Raw genomic sequence first — 18,931 nt, 5'->3', positions numbered from 1 at the left:
TTCTCAATCTTCCTTTTCCAGGTCTTCTTGGGCCGACCTAACTTTCTGGAGCCTTGAGGGTTCCAGTCCAGCGCTGCCCTCTCAACGGCTCCATCCGGCTTCCTTAGTGTGTGTCCGATCCAGCGCCATTTCCTCTCCTTGATCTGGATGTCAATCGGCTGCTGGTTGGTCATGGTCCAAAGATCTTCATTCGAGATTATGTCCGGCCACCTCATATTTGTTATGCGACGCAGACATCTATTAATGAACACCTGTAGCTGGTTACTGATCTGTTTTGTAACTTTCAATGGATAGTTTACAGAAAAGTGATTTTCCAATCGATCTTTGAACACAGGATGTGAATGAAACCTACGAAGCTTTCCTTCTTTCTTTTCGACAATAATTAGAGCAGCAAGATACACTCCTGCCTGAGAACTCATGATGAAAACTGGTACTAAGCCAGAGAAGGCGGCTAAGTAGTGCAGCTGGCTACCGCACAGCAACACGGAATTCACCAGAGCTACTTTGTAGCCGATTCCTGTCACCTAGTGTGAAGCGGCCCTAACTTCTTAAAAAATAAATGTTGAAGTAAAAAATTGCTTAGTTTTAAAATTAGATACTGAAATTAAATAAGAATGTCATACTTCTCAGGATATGACAGTGTGCATCAATGATTTCAAAGGTTAGGTTATATACTCTCATGCCTGGTTTGAATTTCAGAAAATATGTTCCCACAAAATGTTACAGTGAAAAGTTATCATTACTCTACAGGGGACTTTTCACCGAGCTCGATAGCCGCAGTCGCTAAAGTGCAGCCAGTATCCAGTATTCGGGAGATAGTGGGTTCGACCCCCACCGTCGGCAGCCCTGAAGATGGTTTTCCGTGGTTTCCCATTTTCATACCAGGCAAATGCTGGCGCTGTACCTTAATTAAGGCCACGGACGCTTCCTTCCAACTCCTAGCTCTTTCCCATCCCATCGTCACCATAAGACCTATCTGTGTCGATGCGACGTAAAGCAGCTTGCAAAAAAAAAAAAAAAAAAAAAAAAATTTCATAATACATGAACGGTAAAGTGAGTTTAGGTGACACTGTTTCAAGTAAAAAATTTGAAACGTTTGCAACAGAAGTCCCTGGAGTGATGCTATTACAATTTTTTAAAGAATGAAACTGAACACATGCATTCACATAGTATTAGAATTAAAAAATACCGCAACTAACAAGTAAACCACTGCATGGAAATCATCCACAAAACGGAGGTTTTGAACAAACAGATTGCTGTTTCGTATATTTTCTGACTTTTATGGAAAATCTGATATAACGACAATCCACTACAGTGAGCAAATTAATAGCCATTATGAATTCTTGTTAAAACGGACTTCTATGGTACTCAGAAAGTTTCTTCAATTTACGTTACCGTATTACATAATAAGTTACGAATACGAAATGGTAAAGTTCAAGACCATTAATACATTAATCATAAAATAATAAACATCAAACATTCCTTTCTTATTATTAGTAAAATGCTTCTAAAAGCTCTGTTGTATGTAAAAGGTAAAAAACCCTCCTGCCACAACTACAGCTAAGCAATGGGTTCATACTGTAAGTAAGTGTAAGTACGGTTTAAGAATGTGCCAAAGTTTTTTTGTGAAATCATATCACTTGGTTCTCTTTAGCATAAGACCATCCAAATGATCAAATCAGGCTCTGAGATGCTGTGAAAGACTGGCCACAGAGTCTTTGGGACAATGCGATCCAGAACTTCGTAAATGCTATTTAATTAAAATACAAATGATTGTGATAGGTTATATCACAAGGCAATTATTAATTTATATACTTCAAAATGATACAAAACTTGATATTAGAGTACAAATCCACCCTGTAACTAGAGTCATGCACAATCAATAAGATATGAAATGTGATATTCTTGAGGCTACTTCCTAGTTTCGTTTACATAAATGAATGAGGGTCTGAACAACAACTGGGTAGATTCAAGTTCCAATTAAAAGTGAAAGTTACATTTTAAATATCAAGGATAAGTAAATTCAAAGCTGACCAGAGCTAGCCTCAAAATTCCTTTACTGTACAAATTTCTTGAACATTCTGTAATTCTATGTCTGTTGTCTTTAGCCCGGAGGCTGAATGGATCCTCAGAAAGCACCACCAAAGGTTAGACGGTCATAGGGAAACCGTAAAAACTGACTGTGATGCTGTAATGAGATGTCCTAGGCATACTGACGAAGTGCGTGGGCAAGAAAGAGCTACTACGGCATAACCAGCCCTAAAAATAGCACTTTTTGTAACATCCGGACACACTAGTTTTGCTCTGAATGTCATTACCTAGCACCACCAATACCTCAGCAGTTACCTTGCTGTCATACCTATAAATAATGAGACTACGACTTCGGTGGAAGCTGCATTTTGCTCTGGCTTGTGCCAAATGACAGATGCAAAAATGCTGCGTCCATCAAGAAACATCAACAGGCTTTACTGAAATGTAATTTTACAAAAATCCTTACATAGGAATCCTGGTAAGACTATGGGTACGTACTTATGAGAAAAGTGATACAAGAGATTTACAAATGTCCAGACTTCAGAAAAAAAAAATTCTTACTTCCTTTGGATAAAGATAGACAGCAAATCTCAAGTATGGCATTATGTGTTCATTAGTTTCCTTTACTTGTAGAGACAGGAATCTGTTAATCAGAAAAAAAAAGGGTGAATTCTTGCACTCAATACAAGGACTCCCAGATTAAGTGATGTAGCGGAAAAAGAATAAACAATTTTTTTAAACTAATCTCTTCCGACACATCATTCAATGACTACATTATATCAAGGAACTAGCCTTTGGGACAATGCGATCCAGAACTTCGTAAATGCTATTTAATTAAAATACAAATGATTGTGATAGGTTATATCACAAGGCAATTATTAATTTATATACTTCAAAATGATACAAAACTTGATATGTTACTATCTAGACTATCTATCTATTACAGGCTGAATTTTTATCTTGATATAATTCTGTACAATGGAAGCAAAGCAAAAATTTTGCAGGAGTCAGTGAAAGGACAGAGCACCATGAATGGAATTGGGATCTAGGACAATATTAACCTTCTTTACGGCATATCTTGTTCCATACTTCTTTGGACATAGTACAACACAGCTATAAACAAAGTGCAAAACACTTATTACAACAAGATGAACAAACCAAACTTGCTGAAAATGGACTTGGGGCACTTTGCTTCCGATTTACAGAATTTCATAAAGTACAAATAACAGACTGTTAGTTTTATCTCAGTATAACTTCATACCTTGTATCACCTTTAACTGGAAGGACTACGTTCTTCTGAATGATGCAACTTACTTCATCTAAGTTTGCTCATATCCAACCTTGTACAGAATTCAACAACTTTCTTCTGAATGATGCAACTCATTTCTCACCTTGGCTTGTTCACATCCATTATTGAACAAAATTCAACCATTTATCATGTATGTCTTAAAATATACAATATATATTATCTTTGCAGTCTTGCTCATATCCATCCTTGTACAAAATTCAACAACTTTCTTCTCAGTGATGCAACTCATTTCACCTACTTGTCCATATCTATCCTTGTACAAAATTCAACCATTTATCATGTACCGTAAGTCTTAAAATATACAATATATATATCTATGCAGTCTTGCTCATATCCATCCTTGTACAAAATTCAATAACTTTCTTCTCAATGATGCAACTCATTTTGCCTGCTTGTTCATATCCATCCTTGTACAAAATTCAACCAATTATCATTTAAGTCTTGAAATATATATCTTTGCACCAAACCCAAATCCAATACACTGACAAAATACATTCAGCAATGCAGGAGATGTGGCAAGTTTTTATACAAGAACTCACTAGTCAGCAGAGATAACCAATAACTAGAATAAAGAAATATTTAAAAAGAGGAAAATATACAAAGGAAGTTTTGCATTTGCATTTTGGCTGACCATAAAAATAAACACTAAAAGTAGGCAATTGATAGTATGTAGGTAATGCTGAATTAGTGTATGTATAGAATCATTACATAAATGTACACACTCTAGATACATTTTCTGTACTTGTACAGGCATAATCATACATTGATATGTGAGAGGAAATACATTTTTAAAAGAATTGCTAGTTGTTCAAAATATTAGAAGATAGTACAAATGTTCAAATTGATCCCTGCAGACCCTAATGGCAAATTAATATTTTATACATATATATAATTTCCCAAACAATCCTTGAGCCATTTGATTGCACAGTTCAGAACAAATTATGAAGAAGAAATTTGTTCCTAATTGCCGGAGAAGAAGAAAAAATCTGTCACAATGTTGTAATATTTTTACACAAATATTTCAGCAATGTACCTCATATATCACTAGTCTATACTAATATTGTAAATTTGTGTTTGTATATTTGTTTGCAATGGATAAATCTGAAAACTACTGAACCAATTTTAAAAATTCTTTCACCTAAACAAAGTTACATTACCAGTGAGTAACATGGGCAGAATTTTATTTTCAAAACAACTAGAGATCCCTACGAAAATTGAAATAATTTGCCTATAAAAGTCATTATTTGGCGTGCGATGTGAAAATGACTGATGATACATAAAAAATGTACTCATGTTTATTGTACCGTACTCATCATTACCCTCAAAAAAGTCCACCAGGCTATATGCCTAACTATTGTAGTTGAGCCATAATAACTGTTTTTTGAAATAAGTTAATCAAAACATGGGTAGAATCGAAAGATGATGACATTCGTATCTTGATATTATGTACATCATCATCAACAATTTTTCATTCCCCTTCCTGACGGGGAGGGGCGGGCCACCTAGTAAATATGAAAAATAAATAATTTATTATAATAAACAATATAATTTATCACATAAGTTAAAACTAAACTCTTCAATTTTTTTGAGCAAAGAAGTGGTGATATGTTTGTGATCACCTATCCATTCTTACAAAATACAGGGTCAAAACCGACTGAGCAAACATGTCAGGATGTAAAACATACATCAAAATTGACACGATCAACACTAGATATAATAGTCTTTTACCAAATTTAAAACTTCAATTGACAAGGGCACTTAAAGATTGTTGCATTGAAGCAATCTCAATGTCAGCGCTTAAGCACATGCATCCTGATTCAATTACAATACATCACTGAATCGTATCATATTACAGGAACAGTAACTCAGAGCTACCTAGTCCTTATATTAAGTTTATTTCCTGCAATATTCCCTTCCAACAACTAACCTTTCTTCCAAGTCATTTATGACCAATCTGTATATATAAAAATGAAGAAATATGGCCCAGGATGACGAGATATTTTACTCATACAAGAGTAGCAGATCGAGGGATATTTTGGTCCTGATACCAAGCCAACATTTCAGTAGAGAAAGAATCGGCAAGTGATTCACCATTTCCAAGCACCAACCTCCCATCAACCGACATGTTTGGTGATACCACTCGACTCCTGAAACAATGTACACATTGTCATCAGCTAATGACTTTCAAGTTTGTAATTAAATTCTACAAATTAATACATAGTATATTTGATGGAGAAAGTATGTAAACCTGTACTGAAGCTTAATGGTTACAATGACACATAACTGTACCATCTAGCAAACACCTCACAAGAAGCCAACATTTTTTGTAGGGAGAGAAACAGTGTACCAAGGGAAAGAATTTGGCAATGCATGAAAGAACTTCAAGTGAGAGACAGCCTCATAGACAAAGTGAAAATGTTGTATAGTGGGAATAGAAGTTGTATTCAAGTAGGACATGGTTTGTTGGACTGGTTTGAAACAAAGAAAGGAGTGCAGCAGAGCAGCTCACTGTCACCACTTCTATTTATTATTGTGATGGATGTAGTAATGAAATCTATTAAAAGGAAAGAACATGGAGATATCAAAGCCTTCACATTTGCAGATGATGTTGCAATCTGGAGTGACTCAGAAGAGGAATTGGGAGAGAGAGTGCAAAGCGGGAACAAGGACTTTAAGAAATATGGTTTAAACACCAGTAAGACCAAGACGGTGGTGATGAAAGTGTATGGGGAAGGAGCAGAACCAATAGTCATGTTAAATGAAGCCCAACTGGACAGTGTTCCAGTTTTCAAATACCTGGGTAGCGTTCTATCAAATGACGACCTAGCAAAACATGAGGTGAACAATCGAATCAATAAGGCAACACAATTTTACCACCAGGTAAGACACCTGCTGTGTGATGAGCAAATACCTATGAAAACAAAAATGACACTGTACAAGTCCTATTATACACCAATTCTTACATACAGTCTCGAAACCACAACACTGACCAATAGAGATAATTTCAAACTCCAGGCAGCTGAAATGAAATTCCTATGCACTATGATCCAGAAAACCAGGAAAGACAAGATTAGGAATGAGAAAATTAGAGAAGAAGTAGGAATAGATGATTCTCTCCTCAATAAGATTCAGATATCAAGACTGAAGTGGTTTGGTCACTAAGAGGATGCCAGTTAACAGACCTGCAAGGAAGGAATTTGACAGAAAAGTAGAAGGAAAACGACCCGTGGGAAGGCCACAAAGGTAATGGATAGATTTTGTTAAGAACGATGTGCTGCTGAGAGGTTATGATTGGGACAAGTTGGTGGAGGAGGAATGGTACAAGGACAGGATGAGATGGAGGAGGCTCATATACCACACCCAGGAAACTGGAGATGGTTTAAGATGATGAGGATGATGATGAGAAACAGCAAGTGAGTCACAATTTCCAATCATTATATTTTCTTTTTAAAAATAGCTTAATGCTGCACTAATACAACATTTTTCAACAATGCTGAGAAAGAAGCATGCTAGGACTGTGATGGAAGTAACCATGGCCTTAATAAAAGTACAGAAAGTACAGTCCCAGAATTTACTTTGTGCAAAAATGGGGTAGAAATAGAAAACAATTTTGAAGGCTGCCACTGGTTGAATTCAAACCTACCATCTCCTGAATGCAAGCTTACAATAACCAATACAACATAGCCAATTCCCATCATAAGATTAAGATTCATTGGCTTCTATGCAATCAAGTGACATGGTGAATTTAATGTACCAGTCTGTAGATACTTTGGTGTTGATAATGCGACAATCAAGTTGAAATGAGCGAAAAGGAAGGAGTGTGAGTTAACCCACTCAGGACATACACAAAACCATGAGCAAATATAGCAAACGAAGGACAGTGACAAAATTTACAACAGCAGCTTGATGAACACTCCCGGTAGCCATCCAGTTGGCTGAAAGGATAACAACAGGGGCATGTGAAACTGACACAACATAGAAAATATTGTACAAGAGTTATTAACACATTCACTGCTGGTGATGCTTTTAAGTGCCAGAGCATGCTATAAGCACTTGCAGCTGACACTTTATGAGAGTTCTTGCATTTGAACCGTCTGATGTTAAAAATGTAACTTAGATGTCAATATTTAGTAATTACAAAACATTTTATGTAATTATGATTTCAGCTCCTTGGTAATGCAAGGGTCTAAAAGGATTAGGAGCAAACGTATTAACAAAATTTATACTCTTTAGGAAAATCCCACATCTGTGACACGGAAATAGTAAAAACGGAAATTGACCCAGAAAGATAAGCATTTCCTTCTTACATCCATTGAAGGAGGAAGATGGTAAGTGATAAATATGGGGGAGGTTTTTAGGATTGGACATTGGACAATAGTAATTGCAAACTATCTTACTGATAACAAAAAGTTAGTGAACATAAAACTCAAAATAGTAAATTATCAAGCTCAACTCTGTCCATTGTGAAAATATTGCTCAATGCAACTTAAAAGCTTTTCAGTCTGTCAAACACATAAGTTCAATATAAATATTGCACTATAACATACCTGTAAAAAACACAATATTATACAGGGAATAAAAACACACACTTTTAAACAAAGAATGACATGTTTTGTTCTTAAAAATTATCGTCAGATTTTATCAAGTCATGCTCCATATTTGGAAATATTTATGTTAATTTCTGAACAAAATATTGTCTGAAAGAGAGTAGTGATAACCACAATCATTCTCTTGTAATCCGTGAACACAGTTCTGAATAAATTGAGTTCACACACCGTACACATGCAAAATACATTGTTGTCACACTCTCTTCCACTGTAACCTGTATGTAAGAGAGAATGCATTCCTCCAGACATCTTGAGAACAAATTTTATTTGCAAATTTATATTGGTATCAGTGAAGGCTTTTGCTGGGAAAGTCATGTTTGTTTGTTCCAACCATGAACAAGGGAGAAAACATTCAAAACTTACCTTATCTCTGAAATCACATACCAAGTAGACCTTTTACCACTGGAACTGCATTCAGCCACATTTGGTGGCGTATGTACATAGAGATTTTGTAAAACACATTTTCCAAATTTTCTTGGTTTCTCAAAATACATACATACATACATTCATTCATTCATTACACCTCTCGCCAAGTTTCCTGTCCAATGACACTGGAATCTGAATAGTGTATGAATGCATGGTGTAGGTGTAAGTGGCTGTATTACAGCTTCTGTTGATTTTTTTGCTGCCTGCATTAAGATTTAATTTCCAGCCATTACATATTCACTAATGAAATATTAAAATTTACCTATGATAGCAAAAAAAATATTTACAATAAGATACAAAAGTTGGAAACTAGAAAAGCAGCTGGAAATGATACGATTTTTGAGGATATAGTAAAGGCAATGAGTTTGGATATAGTACCATATCTGAAGTACTTATTTAATTACTGTTTGTATGAAGGAGCTATACCAAATCAAGGTCTATTTACATAGGTCAGCACACAATTGTTACTTATGGAGCCGCCATTTTGGGACTCGATGTGGGCGAGCCCTACAGGCTCCATCCATGCCAATGATGGGAGAAATGCACCACTGCGCTGCAGGTGGCAAACATTGTAAGTTAATGCGAACACTGCGCACATATCCCTGTCATCTCACTGCGTGTTGCCATGGGAGACTAAATAACAGTGGGATTACAGAGTGTTTTATGCAACAACAATCGGACAAATTAGTCCAAACGTGCAGAATGTGGTCGTGTATTAAATTTACAAGAAAAACCGTTTGCAGGAAATAGCAACAGAACGAATAACTTCAAATGTGATAAGAGAAAAACGTTGGTTCACTAGATATCCTACCATTTCACCATAGAGGCAACATTTCTGCCATGGGACAACATATGGAGGAATTTAATCATAAATTCTTCATCTATCGGGCAGGGTATGAAGATTGTCAAAGTGATTAACAAGAGCTCTTTGCTTAATATAATGGGAATATGAAAATGATATATGGAATAGTAAAACGTAAAAGATCAGATAAAGAAGTAATTACGGCTCTGGAGAAAGCAGATGGGAATATAGTTCGCAATATGAAAGATATCACGGATACAATGGGACAGTATTTTGACAAGCTCCTAAATGGCCCTAATGAGATCTCAGTTGAGGATGTAGGACAGAAAACAATAGAGGAAGATTTCCCAATTACAGGGACAGAAGTAGAGCAAGCTCTCCATACGATGAGAAGTGGTAAGTCAGCACGAGCTGATGAAGTTACAACTGACATGATTAAAGCTGCAGGTCTGCCAGGCAAGGACAAAACAGGATGGCGGACAAACTGCACGGCCACATCACACCAAATATCAAGCCACCTAAATCCCCTAGATTACGATGTGTGGAATATTGTTGAATGTGAAACTAATACATATTCTTATAATACGACTGATTCCCTAAAAGCCACCATTCCCGAGTAATGTCCAGCATCAATAATGATTTAAGGACCATGTGGCATGTATGTTAAAACATCTGATCCTGCACTGAAATTGTTCTTGCACCTCAAGGCTGTTTAAGGAACCTATCGTCCTTGCCGGGACAAAACCTCCTATGTGATAATATTTTTGGAGATATACTGACCCGCAGAACATACATTATGAAGAGCAAGAATGCCTTGACAATATTCACACAATATTGCACCTCAGATGACAGAACCTTACCGGCCAAAGTTCTAAGCTAAAATATTTCTCATAGGAGGTTTTGTCCCGGCAGCGACGCTATACTGCTACTATTACTACATCGGTGTACCACGTTTTAAATCAATAAATTTCATTATTTGTCACATACATTTGTTTTTCATAATGCCTCAAATGTGTCCTCAAATATTTCACGCATCCTGCAGAATCCTTAGTTTGATGGTAAACATTTGCAAGTTGTACTCTTCTGCTAATTTCCATGTCCAGTTTTGAATTCTCCACAAATTCACTTTCTAAGTACCTGAGGTTTTCCACAACTTCAGTATCTTTGCCTCTAATTTATACTGCACCCTTACTTTCACTACCTCCCTCTCACTCCTCTGGTCAAATCCACTATCTTGCTTTTTTCATTTTGATCCTTAATCTTCAGTCTATTCATTTACTCCATCAAGCTTTCAGTTTCTCCCATCCTATCTCCAAATTACTCTACTTCTGCTTTTGCTGCTTTAAGAGAGAAGATCCAGAAAAAATGTAAACACTTACAATGAAAGTACACTTCCCTGTCTTTGATAAGTTTAAATTTCACACTTTTTCATTTCATCCATTTCAAGCCTTGGCACAACTGTACCAGACTTGCCAGACTTGTTCTTTGAGGGCATTATCATATGCCGATTCTCAATCTATAAATATTCTAGTGTTGGTGAGTTGATAAATAAACACAGAAACTGGTAGCATTAGACATCTAAAATTTATTACCTAATTACACACACGCGCGCGAGCGCGCGTGCACATACACAAGATCACAATTTGCATTAACAGTACTTGACACACAATTTCACAGTTCACACTCTCTTATTCTCACTGTTCATTCACACTAAATCACACAGTCTCCATTCACTAGCACTACAGACTCACTCAGTCACACGGTTAGTTCATTGCTGCTGTCATTCAGTCTGCATACATCAGTCCCACAAACCAGGATGGTATTCACTGTCCACACACTCCAGTAAAACACTGTTCACAGCCCCATGCTGATATCCAATGTTCTCTTCCACTCCGCACACAAATTAGCTACACAGCGCCTGGCCCAAAAGACCTAAAACACAATGACAGGCATAGAGAAGAAGACCTCCGTTCTACAGGCAGACACTCCAACATACTGGTACACTCAGCTCAGGCTGTAACTCAACAAGAACTATTAACTACAACACCAACTGAACTCTCAACCCACTGCCAGCAACTGAACCTGAACTAACTTGAACTGAACCCGTGCCTGTAGCACTTTTCGCACTCCATTGTTCAATGGCTGAGCTCAAACTGAACCCTCCTTGCAGACTGCCCGACTTATATACACAAGGGTGGCCCTTTGAGATACATCGGGCACTCAAAAGCCCGTAACAGCCCCTAGTTAAGAATGGCTCTCGTCATTTCTGCACCCCTGAGGCCTCCAACGACGTAGCAGCCAATGACGGTAATTGCAGCAGGGTCTGACCACTGCATGCGGCCCTCTCCATCAGGTTGGCTGTGCAGCGAGTAGCGAAGCTCGAGCATGGTAACGGGGCCATAATGGGCCACTCTGCCTCCAGTCTTGTTCCAAAAAATAGCAAACATAACACACTGCCCCCTCCTTAGTGCGACTAGTCTAGAGTTGCTCCATGATAAGGCACCAGACGATTTGATCGGGTGGCCATCACCTTCCCATGGGGAATCGCGCTGGGTCCAGTCAGCAATGTTCTCGTTCTAGGTGGCAATTCACAGGTCCTCGCACAGAGGTCGAAGCTCCGCTGGCTTACCCCTCATTCACACCCTCCGTCTACATCCAGGGCCTTCGCAGTACACCAGTGTGATGCAAGTGACTGGCTCGCAGGTCTCAGACTTCGCACCACTGAAGTTCTTCTTCTTCTTCTTCTTCTTCTTCTTCTGAGGTGCCAAACTCAACGTTCATACCAGCATGCAGCTTAGAACCAAGATGAATGTCCTGGTCAGGTGGCACACTTGTTCGTAGATTGTCTGTTTGGGCTCCACTGGTGCTCCTTTCTAATGCGGGTCCCTCCAGCTGTGCCATTGCCATCGCTGCCTCCATCTCCGGAGATATTGTCAGAACCCTCTCGAGATTCTGCTTCCCGCCCAGCATTCTCCCTGGATGGATCTCGGCGTCGCATAACTTACTGCTGGTGTCAGCCACCTCGCACTTTGTGTCATCTTGGGATGGCATGTCCACAGTCACGTTGCCTGGTCGCTCAATCTCAGCATTGAATACCTGCAGTGTTCCATTGATGCGCTGAGTCCTCTCCTGCAACTGGACTCAGTTGGTGGCCAGCACAGTGCCCATAGAGTACTCCCAAAACCTCCTTGTAGGTCAAACCTGGCTGGAGGTTGCAAAGTACTTGGCGTCTTCTGTCCACGTACTCGGGCGATCGGGCTTTGTGCTCACTTTTCTGAAGTCGATCCATTGTCCACGCAGACGGTCTCGTATTTGGTCTGGCATGTTCCCCGGGAAGTTCCGTCATAACGTGGGGTTTCCACACTCACGATGCTGAAGTTGCTATCACTGCCGGTGGGCTCTAATCAGGTCTCTGCGGCCATTGTTCTCTCGAGCAAGGCACTCACTTCCGCCATCGGGTCTTGAACTCCGGACTCTGCTACTTCAGGTACTACTTTGGACCACTTCTTCTCTTACATGACATCACTCTTCACCTTCATTTTGAGAAAGCGCAGATAAATAAATACAGAAATTATTTTGTTTTATGGAAGTGAAAGCTAAGTGGGCTCAGGATATCTTATTCAAAAAAGTTAGAAGTCACAGATATGAAAGACGCGTGGATGATCGCTGGTACAAACAGGTGGTAACAATGGCAGGAGGATACTCAAAATGAGGAGATAAAAGCCAAGTTAGGAATGAACTCTATGGATGAAGCTGTACATATAAACTGACCGGTGGTTGGGGTCCAGTGAGGTGAATGGAGGAAGATAGGTTATCAAGGAGAATAATGGACTCTGTTATGGAGGGTAAGAGAAATAGAAGGAGACAAGACGACGATATTTAGTCACAATTTCTAATGATTTAAAGATATAATAATAATAATAATAATAATAATAATAATAATAATAATAATAATAATAATAATAATAATAATAATAATAATAATTGTACTGGGAGGTACACCTCTACTCCGCTCATTCAAAATCAGCGCCTTAATAAACTCCTCTATCGATTAAAAAGTGAAACTGATAACACATCAAGTTGGAACTTGAATCAAAAGATGTCACTACTAAAATATTAAGTAATTGAGTTATTGTGAAGTTTCCTAAACCGATTGAATTTCTCCTGGTTTTGTTTTGCTATACATCAAGAAGTTTGGACATTTTTTCCACAGATGACACTACCAACAACTATGATCATGCACTCTGGTGCAAAGTAAAGGAAGTTGTTATTTAAAGAAATTGTGTGTTTGCAGGTTTTCTCAACTTTCATATGTATTTTTGTAACTCTAGGTTTGTAACACTTCTATCTCATTCTGACAGTTTTGATCTGGCCAATGAAAAATTTCTGTAATTAATTTTCAACCTATCACAGGCTTCTTGTTTGATTTTGAGTGTAACTTTTGAGTTTAACCAATAAAATTGAGAGGGTGTGCACGGATTTGCCCAGAATCCTCTCGAACCTTCCCTGAGGGTATATAAACTGCGGCTTTTCATGTTTCCTTGTCATTTTATCACAGTCTTTCTAAGTGTGTGTGTTAAGGCAGGAGACGGGGGCACCTCTTTCTTCGGCCAGCAGAACATCTAAAGATAATGGCCACATAAATTCTATCTTTCTTGCTGTATCCGCCAATTAATCCGAGGGGAAGGTCCGAATCTTTAATTATGTAACAAACTTTTCTAAAATGTAAATCTTCTTTCGGCTAATGTAAAAAATTTCATAAAATCTTTAACTGTAAATCAGGAATAGAGAGTGAGTTACCCTCTCGAGCTCCCCTTCATCTTGGTTTGAGGTGACTCCGTTTTCGCAACCTTTCTTCCTTGTAATGAATTAAAGTTATTTCAATCCAAGCCACCTCAGTAGTTTGGGACTAGCCCCAGTTTCATCGGCCAAGAGCCCTGTAGGATTTTTTTAAATTTCATTATCTGGAGGGCAGCGTTCGCCTCCATTCAGTTTGTGTTCGGGCCGTTTATTTATCCTGTTCTTTTTTTGCAAAGGCCCTGTAGGTTGGGTACGAGATACCTCTGTGTAATAACATTTCAATTTGTAAATAGTGCCTTGAGAGGCCAGAGATTGTCAAATTTTCATGCAATGTTGCCTTGAGTAGGCTGGAAAAAACTGAGATCCGGTTAGCTCTTTTTCAAAGTTTTGTAATAGTGAAGGGTGCCTCTGGAAGGCTTGACATTGTAATTTAGGGAGAAAATGCTCTTGAATTAGGGGATTTCTCCCCTTGACTAACTTAGTTCTCATTTTGAATAGTAAACTTGAGCTAGGAACTCAGGAATTGTAAAACTAGGGGCTTGAAGCCCAAAATTGTTAAAGTTCTGAATCTTGGATTTTTCCAAGTCGTCTTGCAAGATTGCTAATTGTACCTGTCATATTGTTATTTGTTATTTTTTGAAATTCTAAAGAAATATAACCTTTGTTAAAGTTTTAATTCAATTCTTGATGTAGTTAGACCCATTCAAGCCCGCACCTTCTTTTACCTCTTTCTGCTCCACGGATAATCTCCGTAATAATAATAATAATAATAATAATAATAATAATAATAATAATAATAATAATAATAATAATAATAATAATAAATGCCCCAGCTACTGTATGCATATAAATGCCATCATCTTTGTAAATTAAGTAGGGTAGAACTAGAACACTCACCTTATATCTGATGGATCTAGCGGTTGACATGTCATTGGCTGAAGAGGCTGGTAGATTCCCTTCTGCTGGGGAGTAGGAGATCCATTGCTGGGACTTGACCGAGGCTGTGAATACAAACTAGCACTGCTATGTGACGAAGGATGGTATGGAACACTTGAGGCTGTAGAAATTTGAGGAGTTGATACTCCATCGGAAGCATGAGTCTTTATTTCTCCAGAATGTTGATTTACCTGTTCATTCCTGGAGTTACCACTACCCGCATTCTTCCTAAATTTAGTGCTGTACTTATAGAAATCTGCCATTTCGAAAGGCTTTGTTACTTCACGGTATGGCTGCCATTTCCCTGCTTGTACTACCATAATATTTTTGGGCGATTCAAATGGAACAACAGTGTCAAAGTTCTCATTACCAACTACTTCCTGAACTTTAGTTTTCAAGTGCAACTGGTGAGAATGATGATCTGCCGATACATTACTACTACTTCTTGATATGTTACTTGAAGCATCACTAGTCTGGTCACTGGGCAAAACATCAGGAACTAGCTCATTATGCTGATGTAAAGATGGAGCATCGTTTGAACACATGCCTTTCATTTCACTAACTGGGAGTCCATTAGACCTTTGAGGAGGGGGATATGAGTGTTGTACTGAAAGTGATGGTGAGGAAGGTACACCATCTAGTGAAGTTTCATACCACTCTTTCTCTTTCTGTTTCCTACTTAGAGTATCACTAGCTTGTGCATGCATTTGTAAACTATTCTTGACAGTTCTCATCTCATTGTTATTTGCAACACAAGATTGTACGGTATCAACACTGCCTAATGACTGTGTGCGAACCAGTCTTCGGTTATCCATACCAAGACTATGTTCAGGATATGTCTGACTTGGTAAGATAGCTCCTCCACCACCAAGACCTGATACATTATCCCTCACTTCGGTATGTGAAACAGGAAGATAGCCGTATGGAGGACTCAAGCCTTGCTCCTCCACTTCCCAGTCTTCTGAGCATGGATTGCTGTTACTCTGAGAGGTTGGATGAGTCTTTCGACGTCCAAGACTTCCAAATCTAGAATTAAAAAGCATAATCAATTCAATCTATAGAAAACATCTGTCATTATAAAGTGGTATTATTAATCATATACAGAGGACCCTGGGAATCAACCTGGATGGGAGTGGAGGGCTTCATAATACCAGGGAACCTGGACAAACAGGAGTGTGATGCACAGATGCAGACTAACAGCATAAGCAATACTAAAATTCAGAAGAAGATAATTCTCACAGCCTCTCCATTCCAACTCCAAAACCTAACCTACTCTTGGTGTCCCCTCCTAAGCTGAGCAACCCAATGGAAGACTGGGTAACTAACCTCAACAGAAAGCTGCATTGGTTAACAGACTGGTGTTTGGGAGGCTGGGGATTTTATTTTCAGCTGTTCTCCAACCTAGAAAAATATAAAGGGTTGGTGTCGGGAAGGACACCTGGTTGCAACACACCTCCCAAAATCAAACATCTATGGCTAGTTCTTCAAGTTCAACCTCAGAAACAGCAAGAGCATTAGCCAAAGATGACTTGGAAGAGTCCCTCCCGCCTGCCCCTTGTAAGAAATGTGTGAAGGCTACCAGGTCAAGGGCAGGCTCGGTTAGAGAAGCAAGTCTGAATGAGAACTGGTATTTTGAATTGTGTGTTCAGAAACTTGATGGAAGGGCAATAAAGCCAGATAGCTTGGGTGTAGTTTCAAGTTGCTGCACAGTGGAGCAAACATGCTGGGAGAGAATTATTATGTCCAAAGATGTGATAACCTGTCTGGTTAGTGTAAATAGAAGAAGTGACCGAATAATGAGTACGAACCTGTGCCTTGGCAAAGTGTTTAGGTGACGGAAATAATGAACGAAGTCCAAAAGGGATGACTACTGTGGTATGGTCATGGAATGTGCAGGAATGACATCAATGTGGCAAAGAGAGTGCTTGACTAGGGGATGGAAGTTATAAGTGACAGGAAGACCGAGCAGAAGATGGACAGACTGCATACATGAAGAATAAATAACAGTGTTATTGATTTTAGGTCCCACTAATTTTATGGTTTTCAAAGACATCGAGGTGCTAGAATTTCATCCCACAGGAGTTCTTTAACGTGTCAGTGAATCTATTGACATGAGGCTGACATATTTGAGCACCTTCAAATACCAGCAGACTGAGCTAGGTTCGAACCTGCCAAGTTGCACTCAGAATGCCAGCGCTCTACCACCTGAGCTACTCAGCCCGGTACACATGAAGATCAGAGGGAGAAACAGTTAATAGAAATGATGTTTGGGACAGAGGCAAACGGAAATGTCTTGCCAGAAACATCAACCCTGCTTGGACAGGATAAGCAGAAGAAGGAGAAGATGAAGGAAAACAAGTTTAATCATATACAGAAAAAAAAACATTTTGAAACAGAAACCACAGAGAATGAAATTCTACCTCCGAGTCTAAAATCAATGGAGAACAGTACCGGTAGTTGGTAGAACGAGTTCACAAAGTAGCAATGACATTATATATATAAGAAAAGTAAAGAAAACCTCCAATTACAATCTATATAAATAAAATTACAATTTTGTATGTACACTTCAAAACATTTACCTCGTGCTTCATTTTTACTGCAGATCAGGTACACAAAAGTCAAAAGCAAGTTCACTTCAATTTCCGTCTATCTATGTACTTACCTATCTACCTATTTATCCATCTGCACATCGCAGGAAAATGGCTTGGCAGAATTTCTCGAAACTCTGCATTTTGAAGCTCAGGGATAGCCAGAGAGTGTTTCACAAACATTACATTATTCACAAACTTCAAAATATCTCTGGAAATATTTGTTCCATATCCATCTAAAACCTGTACATAACAACAGTTACAGAATACAATTTCTGATCATTTTTGCCTCATACATATTTACCGCACATGACTATGCTTAAAGGTATTCACAAATTGAGAGTGCCAAGTCCATCAAGGTCGAACATTGCTGACGTTGAAACACTGTTCAATTGTCATGGTAACCAGTTAATGGCAAAGATGGTTGTTGTTGTTGTTGTGCTTGTTTTTATGAGGTAAAAACGGCATGATTATCAGCCCATACTGGTAACTAAGATAAACATCAAAATGAGAAGGAAAACGTGAAGAAAAATTATACGAGGAAAGGAGGTCATCAAGGGAGGTGGAATAGACTCCCTTGTCCTCGGATCCCCTAATATTACCGAACCAGAAGAAAATTAGCTGTGGTAGGCTACAATGTCCTAAGCCTATAAAACTAATAAAAAATAACACACTGACTATTGTTAAAGGTCATGCGCTCTCTTTCTTCAGGTGCCACCTATTTCTGCTAGATGGGATTACTAACCCAACAGTTTCAACAGCTAGTTTACTATAGATCAGAGTCACCTTTGTGATCTTATTGTGGTGGGTAGGCATTGCATGTCCCAATGAAGCAGATAGCCAAAACATAGGTAGAACCCTATTGGATGGTTATTGGTCAAAAGACCAAAAGACCAAAATAACAAATGTTTAATCAAAAAACATTACCAGTCTTTCACGGGTAGCAAGGATGGCAGTCAGGATGACTGATTGAAAGGGCCTTGCAGTATTACCCAACATGGCTTAACTATGTTGATATTGCAGTATGATTGCAAGCAACATGAAACTACAGCCGTATCTGAAGAGGTTGTGCAGCTCTCTCTGTATGACTCTACAATACACTGATTATGAATTCCTATCAGATAAAATAATTCCCCCATTGGGATCACCACACTATTCACAAGCTATCGTATTGTTTCTTGCAGTGGCAAATTCTGTCCCTTGTCAATATTTTCATTACAAATTCTAGGCCTAAATTCTGAAAAGTTATACTCAAAACATTACAATTTAGGCCTACTCCAAATTATTTGCGATACATACCTTCAACCACAGTCCGACTCATTGGCTGAATTGTCACCACTGAGGACTTTGGTTCAGAGGGTCCCGGGTTCGAGTCCCAGCCAGGTCGGGGATTTTAATCGACTCTGATTAATTCTTCTGGCCCGGGGGACAG

General features: G+C 38.6%; 1 protein-coding gene across 2 annotated transcripts in view; it reads right to left on the bottom strand.

Moving 5' to 3' along the window:
• Positions 1-1,712: 1,712 nt before the first annotated feature.
• sstn (stepping stone) overlaps positions 1,713-18,931 on the bottom strand; it is a 204,872-nt gene continuing 187,653 nt past the window's right edge. For both annotated transcript variants that reach the window (XM_067141258.2, XM_067141259.2), the window contains 2 exons: positions 14,873-15,937; positions 1,713-5,487 (listed from right to left, as the gene is read on the bottom strand). In XM_067141258.2, the coding sequence (XP_066997359.2) occupies positions 5,346-5,487; positions 14,873-15,937 (1,207 nt within the window). In that variant the 3' untranslated portion in view covers positions 1,713-5,345. The remainder of the gene's footprint in view (positions 5,488-14,872; positions 15,938-18,931) is intronic.

Source organism: Anabrus simplex, chromosome 2 (genome assembly GCF_040414725.1).
Source record: "Anabrus simplex isolate iqAnaSimp1 chromosome 2, ASM4041472v1, whole genome shotgun sequence".
Lineage (NCBI taxonomy): Eukaryota > Metazoa > Arthropoda > Insecta > Orthoptera > Tettigoniidae > Anabrus > Anabrus simplex.
This window is presented reverse-complemented; position numbering and strand designations above follow the sequence as displayed.